We start from the raw sequence: 10304 nt of genomic DNA, 5'->3' as shown, positions 1-10304 counted from the left end.
CCTGGACCATGGACACTTTGCATACGCTTAGTGGGGATTTACCTCAACTTTGGGCGCGATGAGCGTTCACTCAATATTTTCATTAATGCTGAATACAATCCCAGTCACAACAGCCTGGTCAGTAGGTACCGAAGCTAGCTGGTTATGGCAACTGAGCCAGGAGCGCTGCCATGATATAGCTTCAATATTATCACTGCCTTGAACCGGTCATTCACTGAGGCTCCGCTGACGACACAGAGCGGAACAAAGCCATTGCCAGGCAAGGACAACTGTGCGAGCTCGTTCTTCGTTTTACGATCCCGGGTCTGTTTTCCTGACATACACACCTCAGCAGCAGACCTTCCGTATAGACTCTGCCGGGCCGTCGGACATGGGTGAAAGTGGGCGCGCGCGGCCGTGCAGCTTGCCGAAGGGATTCGGTCAGCGAGCCGTCTCATTGGGGATTCAGCAGCGCGCCACTGTCTACTGCGTCAGATCACGTACGGCTCCGGCTGGTAGGACCGACTGGAATGCTGTCAGGCGCCGCCGGCCAGGCAGCTGGAACCGGCAACCGGGGTCCGGACACATCCATACCTGGGGACCCGACGTAGGATCCGAACCTGTTCATATTAGGGACAATCCGGATCCATCCATTCTTGGAAACCGACGAACAGCCCAGGACCCGTTTTGACATCGGATTCGGACCCATCGATAACCGGGACCCGACGTTAGATCCTGGACTCATTTACACCCGAACTCGCCGGGGGATTCGGATCCATCCATACCCGGAACTCGAACCCGAACCCATATCCAGGACCCAGTAGAGGACCCTGACCCATCCATATACGGGACCTGACGTGGGATCCGGACCCATTCATATACGGGACCCGACGGTAGAGTCTGGACCCATACAAAGCCAATATCTAACACTAGATCCTGATCCAGTCTACACGGCACCTGACGTCGGACCGGAACCCATTAATACCCGGGACGCAACAGAAGAAGCGGATTCATCCATACCCAGGACCCGACTCAGGGCCTAAATAAAGCCGTACGCATGAAACGGGACTTGATGTAGGACGTGGATTTCTGACCTCAATCATAATTTATATCCATAAATAGGGACCCTCGAACGGATGGGAACTTGTTACGTCTACTGTCCTTCAGCCATCGATTCGGTCACTGAGTAATAAGTTAGTCAGGACACATTGCAATTCCAATTGTACACTGAACATGAACAAGTGTGATGTGTGTATGTAGGTATACTGTTTGCTCATAGTCTAGCAAGGACAACCGTAATGCATATTGCACAGTGCACAGTGCACATTGTACACGCTATTCTGAAATATGGCCTGCCCTGTGCGCGGTCAAAACATGCATTGACCGACATATAGCGTGCTGCTGCAACAAAATATCGCACATTTGTATTCTTACCGACACTTTTAAGCATTCAATTACAATGTTGTATTTTATATGGTCAAGTCACAAGGTCATGGTAATAAAATGGCAAACTATGTTGCGAAGTTTTTGAAATCAGGCCGCAACCAGAGCGATAGGTATATACTAAATGATCGTGAAACTCGAAAGGTGACTTAATGCTTCTGATCAACATGAGCCTACGTGCAACGTTCTTTGTTTCACATGAATATAAATTGCGGTTGAATAAAAACTACACTAGCTTGAACATTACCATGCATTAAACGGTTATTCGAAATCCGCATGCCTTCTCTGTTTAAAAATGCAGCATAAGGCATCTGTCGCCCAGTAAAAGATCTGCAGCTCGCCGAAATACGTCCTAGGTTACGTAAGTCGTCATGGGCTCGTCACGCAATGCTACCACAGAGCCGAAAAACACCGCACGTCACCGAGACTATCATCATGATCAATCGCCGGATGACTACTGACGTACATGGAAAATATGTGCCAGCCTTTGATTCACGACATATGTGACATGGCTAGCCAGAGCACATGCATCCCGAGCAGGTTATATTGTGACCAATTGTGACGTCCAGGGAATGCTTTCCCTGACGTTCATAACTCATATGCGAGGACACGCACGCATCTTTACCTCAAGATAACAGTCAATGTTCCATGTTCGAGCTGACCAAGTTGGTGTAGCGCTGTAACTAGGTAAATGATATTCACTCCGTTGACGTGGTTTGACAACTCCAGCTATCTCAAAGACATGACCAAGCAGCTGATGTCGGTCCCGTCCTAGCATATTCCCCCTCATGCAAACGATAATATGAAAATTAGAAGGAAAATGTGTTGTGTTGACAGACTGACTATTGATATGACGACGGTCAACCAGTTCATGCGCTCACCCTCCAAGTTGTTCATATTTTTCATCTTCAAATTTTTCATTTTGAGAGCATATAATTAAAGTTTTCGGGTGAAAAGAAAGTAATCTACAGGATCTTATCTTATAGTCACCGTGATCTTATCAACATGCTTCTTTGCGACTTAGGAGAACTGGCACCATCCCTTAACCCTCGCCGGCACAGGGGGGGGGGTGATGCAACCCCCCTAAGGTTTTTCGCGAATAACTCGCGTAAAAAGCGGCCGATCGCGACGAACCTTTCAGTACCCTCGCATTGATCAATTTTACACCTACCCTGAAAATTTCATGACCCTGACCCCAATGACCTTTGACCTGTGACCTCTTTTTTGTGACCATGTTTGGCCGAAATCGCGGTTCGGCGAATGTCGGCTCGCATTAGCCGCGCGTTTGCAAGCTTTTCGTGGTTTCAAACGTTCAAACATGTGATTTGATGTTGTTCCCATGCATTAGGGTGGGTGTCAAGGTCACCTGAAGGTCAGGTCAGGTCATTGACCTTTGGTGACCTCGGGTGACCTCGGTTCACTTTTTCGAGTTTTACATGTTTCTAGGCTAGTTTTTGGAGCTGAATTCGAATTTAGCAACCATTTGAACATTTACGAAGTAGTTTTGATGCCTTCGTAACATGTTACGAAGCTGTTCGAGGCGGTTGACACGTATTACGAATACCCGTCACAACCCTTACCGGTTGACCTGACCTGACCTGACCCGACCTGGTCTAAATGCTTAAAGACATCATCTCTGATCAAAACTAACACGATATTCGTGATCAGCACCCCGGAAAACCACATAGCAGCCACACTTTACGACTTTCTAACAGGTCCCGATTTTCCCGGTTTTCGGGAAATTGATCTGACCTGGAAGGTCACCCGATGACCTAGGACCTTAAAATTGGGTATCATCGGCTTCCTCTCGTGACGGGCAACACGCTCGTTTTTTCCGCGAAGCTCTAGCTCGATCAGGGGCCAAACGCGAGAGGGGGAGGGTCGTACCAACCCCCCCCCCCCTTGTGCCGTCGAAGGACTCAAAATGGCCTGTGCCGGCGAGGGTTAAACCAAAATGCTACGCACCAGTAGGGGGAGACCGGGGCAAAGCGGCCACACTTCGTTTCAGCCCCCAGCACAACTGGCGTCAGATCCAGTCTATGGATGCCAATTATATTTCTCCTCTCGGGCGTTCGAATGAGCCAGAACGGAGTTTCCGACCCGTTGCCTTTTTTCCGTGACAGAAGAAAATGTATATTTTCCCAGGTTATTCTTTTTGTTCTAATATTTCTACGCTTTTTAAATACTATGTCAGGCCATAACCGTTTGAAAGTTTATTCAAGTGTTCTCATTCTGCAATGAGTGGTTATCGCATATATCCTCTGCCAATTCTAATGTGTTTTACCCCATTAATAACATTGCTGGAAGATGTTTTGTCTCGGATGGTAGGAGCGGGGCAAAGCGGACTGGACAGAGCGAACAGCTCCTAATTCCATGAATTGCGTTCACTTGGACAACAAACGTTTTTGATTTTGAAATGTATGGTCATGCATTCATCCCGGCCACTTTACAGTTACATAAGTTACTCAAATAATGCAATTTAAAATGTTTTTCCATGAATGTTCTTGTATTGTTTACCTACAGGTGAACGATTGCAAAATAAACATCCATCCTCTTTTAAACATTTTACCGTCAAAAACTTCATTCCTACATGAGGCAACTATCCTGTATCTCATATTGGGGCAAGAAAATCGCCGGTGACCGATTTGCCCCGAGGTCTGGGACAAAGTGGCCAAAAGGCATAGATTTAAAGTTTTGCCAATATCTCCTACCTATATATGAACGCCTTTAGAAATGAAACGAGGTTTAAGCAAAAGCCAACATAATAGCGATCACCTTGGCATAGAAAGAAGCTTTCTATGTTTACAAGTTAAGTGTCGGCATCGTAAGAAACGTTAGGGTGGCCGGTTTGCCCTTGTCTCCCCTAATCACGTTTCCTAATGAAGTCTGAGTCTCTGACGAGCAGCTCATGCGTGCCACGAGCCAAATAAGTCACCGGGGAAAGGTTTGCACGTTTGCGTAACTCGCAGCACGTGCCCTTTTTCAAAGAACGCACCACCTGATATCTAACTGATCCCCCCAGACATTTAGCGCACTGACCGCAGGAAACTACTGAGAGCTGCCTGCGACCCGGGCCGCCTCGATCGCGTGCTTCAGCCGGCTATGGACGGAGACTTCATGCAATTAGATTCTGCCTGAGTCGGGCTGCATCGGACCGACCAGGAAAAGGAAGGACACGAAAAAATCGTGCACACAATGGTGGTGCGACTCTTCGAGAAGCTCTGCCCACACAGAGCCGGTGGCGCCCGCGGTCGGTGTGCTGGTTGCCCGGCCATGGATGGACACGATACAGGATAAAGTGTATAAAGGCACCCTGCACGAAGGGCACGTCAGTGATACCAGGACCATCACAGGATGAGGAGCCTTTTGGTGAGTGCTGCAAACCGAGCTGAAGTAACATCAGTGTGTGCATTGTGGATCGATGGTGGAATGATTTTATTGACTGTTGAAACACAGCTCGTAAATAATACGCTTACAGTTGATATAATATACCTACACACATACAACACAAATTTACCTATGGATTCATAACACGGCACACATGAATTATTCAAATGCCATCAACTTACAAAAAGGGGTAATCACCAGCAGATTATGCATGGATACGAAGCAACACTCATGATTTCGAGTCTAGCTGAACATCATAAATTGTAACCTAGTCAATGCCTACTTAATTGATATTCTTAAAACGCCATCGCCATTCACATAACATCTACCTTCTCACCCATGCATTCTCAGACGTATACATACATAGTTAGATGCGCACATACATTCAGTCAACTCATTGATCGCCAGGTTTGGGCATTGCCGTCACGTTATCTCGTATTTTGCTTTTCCTGCCTTCTTGGTCATGGTTGACACTTGTCATAAAGCTACAAGTACATAAATACATAGAGTTTTGAGGTACAATATGGGAAGGCCATTAACTATAACATTTTTCATAATTCTGCTGCTCACCCAATTAAACCTGCTTTTAAATTAAGGGCAATAACCTCATCAAAATACCCAGCATGCTGACTAAACATAATATATACAAGTTGATCAAATAATGCCTTATATATTGGAAAAATAACCAGCCATTATCTAATGAGCAGCGTGAATATATTCCGTTAAGCAATAAACGCCATTGACAAAAGGCCATGACCATGTCTTGCTATCTTTGATATTTGAATACAAAAACAAATTACTTTTGCGGCTCTGCTTGACATTAAGATCTCTTCAAGTCTGTTTCTTCAACCCTCGCCCGTGCCTATTGGTGTTTTGCCAGCGTCTAACGCATGAAGGGGGGGGGGAGTGCGTACTGCGTTGGACCCTCTGCTGTTCGGCCCCTGATCGAGCTAGAGCTTCGCGGAAAAACGAGTGTGTTGTTCAGGACAGGAGGAAGCCGTTGATACTCAATTTTAAGGTCCTAGATCATTGGTTGACCTTCCAAGTCAGGTCAATCACCAAAAGGTCGGGGAAATCGAGACCTGTTAAAACTTCGTTAAGTTAGGCTGTTGTGAGGTTTAACCCTTCAGCGCCGTCCCCGCTGATCTCGAATTTTATGCTGGTTTTGTGCACAGATGATGCCTTCATACATTTAAGCCAGGTCGGGTCAGGTCAGGTCAGCTAGTAGGCGTTCTGCCGGCTGTATCCATAATAGGTGTCAACCAAATCCAAATCCAAATCCAAATCCAGTGTATTGAGGTCTCCATTTAAATGGCTTTTCAGCCCTCTCGTCGTGTACATACAAGTATTAAAATTCGCTGACAAACACGTGAATCATTACGCAGTACGTACATAAAAAGGCTAAAATCAACGCAATAGCGAAACACTAAACACCAAAAGAAATAAAAGACATCTAAAATACATGGTTTTTCATCCGCTGCCGAACCCGCTGTTACGAAGCTGTCAACCACCACTGACAGCTTCGTAACATGTTACGAAGGCACCAAAACTACTTTGTAAATGTTCAAATGGGTGCCAAATTCGAAATTAGCTAAAAAAAACTACCCTAGAAACATATGAAACTCGAAAAACTGAGCCGAGGTCATCAAAGTTCAATGACCTTGACCTGACCTTCACGTGACCTTGACACCCACGATCATACCTACATGGTACCAACGTCATTTCACATGTGTAAACGTAAAACGTCCACAAAAAGACTGGAAACGCGCGGATAATGTGAGCCGACATACACGTACGCTGAAATCTGAATCACGATTCCAGCCAAATATGCAGTCTAAAAAACAGGTCACAGGTTAAAGGTCAATAAGGTCAGGGTCATTTTTTTTTTCTGGATAGGTTTAAAATTGATCAACTTGAGGTTACTGACAGTTTTGTCGAGATCGGCCGCTTTTTGCGCAAGTTATTCGCGAAAAATCGAGTGGGGTCCGTTCGACCCCCCTATAAGTGCGAGGGTTAAAAACTTGTCAGCGGATACAGTCATCGTTTTTTTCCGCATTATAGCACCGCATAATTCAAGTACTGCTCACTCGAAGCTGTAATGCTTTCATAAATATTTAAATCTACCCTAATCCCATATAGCTGATAATCAGATTTTTATTAAGTACTTATTCTTACGTTACTCATCGAGTTTTTCATAACAAATAACTATGAACTGGCTGTCATGGTCTAACCCAAAAGTCATTGACTTGCTGAACCTTCCCTCACGAAATACCGGCTTTGTTTATAATCGGCTTTTGTTGATTAAAACGTAGAAAATTATTTTACTGCTTGTTAGTTTGGCCTAGGTTCATGCATTTTACATTTGAAAAACAACCACAAATTGACCACTAAATCGCCTCAAAGTTGATAACAGAGATGTTATCCAGAGCTGCAGGCCACGTGTCCGCAGCTGGCGAAGTTGATTGGTTTGGTTCAAACAACACGCTGGACACATCACAAATTGGACATGTGTGCACTGCATGGTGATTTGTCTTGAATGTTACTTATTTTCCGTTTGCCGCCGTCTCTGGACAAGGTGGCTTAAACATGCATTGATCGCCTTGCTTTGGAACTCCAACTATGCAATAGAAAAAATTACATAGCACGTTGGATGTGTTTCAATGTAATGGTTAGATATAAACTTATATAGCCAGGGTATTGCTGTGCTAGAGAATTCCAGTGTGTTTCTAAAATCTACCAAGCTTGTGATTACACAATAACTTTACAAGAAAGGCTTCCGGCTCGATTTGCTCGTAACTATTTGCTGATATTAACGACTACCGTATGGGATTCGTTTATCTGTATCGGCCAACTTAGTTTATTTATCTGTAATAACTTCGTTCGTACTTTTTTTTCTAATTCTTCGATTATATTTTAGGTACCTGAGTATCTAAATAAGGTACAATCCAGTGATAAATTGTCCAAAGAAAGAAGTGCATGGAACAACCGTTCAATGCTGGCTTGTTGATTTTAATAACCTAACTTGAAAATAAGCGCCACGATAGCTTGATTGGAAGGCCGCATCATTATAGAAGATGATGGTAATCCAGTGGCCATTCACCTGTTTAGCTTGGAACTTATTGATTTATGATGTCTGGATATCAATAACAATCTTGCGACTTCTGACATTTCGTAACGATACCGGGGCTTCAGGTTCCAACAGACTTCATTCGGAAGCTCAAAAATATATAGATACCGCTCCTTCTACAGCGTAATAACTATGAAATAGCAAGGCAGTCGTTATGTATGAACCAGTCAGCTTAGCAAAACGTGTCTTCGCAGGCAAACATAGGTTCAACACACTGCGGAAGTTCAAGACGTCTTAAAAACATCTCATCAACAAACACCAGTCCTTACTTCACCTCGACGTTTCTACTGCCCATCAATAGCACCTCGCGCTAAAATAACCTAAGTATGGATGTATTCAGTTGCTCGATTTCTTACTCAGAGGGCCCGCACTTCGCCCCTGAGCCCCACGTCTCCTCCCGAGTTCGCCGCCAGTGACGGCCCCGTCCCCGTCTCTCTCCGTCAGGTATTGCTAGGTGTGCTGCTGGCAGCACACGCTGCTCCCCAATGGCGGCTGCCCATTCTACCTTCGCCGCTGTCGCCGGCGGGCCCGGCCGACCCAAACGCCCTGGAACAGTCACCGCTGTTCATCGTCCCGCCATCGGTCCCCAACTCGGTGGCGTTCCCGCCGCCGGCGTCAGAGGCCGGCTCCGCCTCCAGCGCTGAGCCCTCCGGCGGCAGCGCCTCCTCCTCGGGAGGACTCCAGAACGAACTGCAGGCGTCCACCTCATCCAGCAGCTCCTCCGGAGGAGCGTCCGGCGGAGCGTCGTCCTCGGCCGGCGGCGAGGTCGGCACCGGCCTCAGCAACCTGGGACCGGAGCTGGCCGAGCAGCTGCGACTGGCTGCCGAGGCTCTGCTGGCCTCTGGCGACCCGGCCCTAACGGCGTTCAGCTCAGCGGGAGCGGGACCCGACCTGACGAACCACCTGTCGTCCAGTGGGTCCGCCGACACCTACTCGGCGGAGGGCACACAGCGAGTCGCTGATGTTGTTGGAGGAGAGCACATGGGCGGCGAGCCGACGGGCGGGGCCGCTGGTGCTGGAGGCAGCGCCGGATCTTCGAGCTCCTCCGCTGAGCAGGGCGGTGGCAGCCAGTCAGGAGGTGCTGCTGAAGCAGGCGCTGGAAGCTACGGAGGTTCTGTGGAGCCGAGCGGCGGCAGCCAGTCTAGTGGCTCCGCTGGATCTGGCGGTGCCAGCTCATCTGGAGGTTCAGCTGAGGCAGGCGCTGGCAGCTTCGGAGGCTCCGTGGAACCAAGTGGTGGCAGCAGTGGTGCTGAGATCGCCCAACAGCTGGGTGCTGACTTCGCCAATCAGCTGAACGAGTTCAAGGCCGTCCTGGCATCTGGAGGTTCTGGATCGGGAGGAGCTGAACAAGGATCTGGAGGTTCTGGAAGCGGAGGTTACGGATCCGGAGGTTCTGGATCGGGAGGAGCTGAACAAGCATCTGGAGGTTCTGGATCTGGAAGTTCTGGATCAGGAGGTTATGGATCCGGAGGCTCTGGATCGGGAGGGGCTGAGCAAGGATCTGGAGGTTCTGGATCTGGAAGTTCTGGAGCAGGAGGCGCTGAGATCGCTCAACAGCTGGGTGCTGACTTCGCCAATCAGCTGAATGAGTTCAAGGCCGTCCTGACATCTGGAGGCGTCCCTAGCCTGGATTTGGCGCAAGGAAACAGCATTGCGGCTGATGCCTCCACAGGCGCCGGTCAAGGATCATCATCTGGAGGTTCCGGAGGTGCCAGTGCGGGACAGGCGGAGGCCAGTGTTGAGCCGAATGCCGTCAATCCTGGGGCATACGTGGCGCAGCAATGGGGACCCGACGTTGCGGATCAGCTGAGCCAGGTGGCAACGCTGGTGGACGCAGCGGGTTTATCTAGCTCTGGCCTGGGAAGTGCTTTTGCTGCTTCTGCTGAGGGTAGCTACGGTTCTCAGTCCACGAATGCCGAGGCTGCCGGAGGATCTGGCGCAGACGCTGCTAGCCAGGGCGGCTTTGATATCGGTGCTTCAGCTGGCGCTGGACAAGGTGCTCAGTCTGGAGTTGAAAGTGTAGGAGGTGGAGGATCAAGTGTAGCTGAACAAGGATCTGGGGGTTATGGGTCTGGAGGTTATGGATCCGGAGGCTCTGGATCGGGAGGAACTGAACAAGGATCAGGAGGTTCTGGAAGCGGAGGTTATGGATCCGGAGGCTCTGGATCGGGAGGAGCTGAGCAAGGTGGTTATGGATCCGGAGGTTCTGGAGCTGGCGGCTCTGGATCTGGAAGCTCTGGGTCTGGAAGCTCTGGATCAGGAGGTTCGGGAGCTGGAGGTTCGGGAGCTGGAGGTTTTGGATCCGGAGGCTCTGGATCGGGAGGAAGTGAACAAGGAACTGGAGGTTCTGGAAGTGGAGGCTATGGAT

At 48.4% G+C, this 10304-nt stretch overlaps 1 protein-coding gene across 6 annotated transcripts in view; it reads left to right on the top strand.

Moving 5' to 3' along the window:
* Nucleotides 1–4651: 4651 nt before the first annotated feature.
* The window catches only part of LOC122366627 (spidroin-1-like), an 8878-nt gene continuing 3225 nt past the window's right edge, over nt 4652–10304 (top strand). Inside the window, exons 1-2 of one of the 6 annotated variants that reach the window (XM_043339089.1) lie at nt 4652–4791; nt 8381–10304. The exon at nt 8381–10304 is cut by the window's right edge and continues 3225 nt beyond it. In XM_043339089.1, the coding sequence (XP_043195024.1) occupies nt 10002–10304 (303 nt within the window). In that variant the 5' untranslated portion in view covers nt 4652–4791; nt 8381–10001. Of the gene's footprint in view, nt 4792–8380 lie in introns of those variants that run through there. The other 5 variants (XM_043339086.1, XM_043339087.1, XM_043339088.1 and 2 more) reach the window with 5 other exon arrangements.

This window comes from Amphibalanus amphitrite, unplaced genomic scaffold (genome assembly GCF_019059575.1).
Source record: "Amphibalanus amphitrite isolate SeventyFive unplaced genomic scaffold, NRLGWU_Aamphi_draft 000820F_arrow, whole genome shotgun sequence".
Lineage (NCBI taxonomy): Eukaryota > Metazoa > Arthropoda > Thecostraca > Balanomorpha > Balanidae > Amphibalanus > Amphibalanus amphitrite.
The sequence above is the reverse complement of the archived record's forward strand: the minus strand, read 5'-3'. Positions and strand labels throughout refer to the sequence as shown.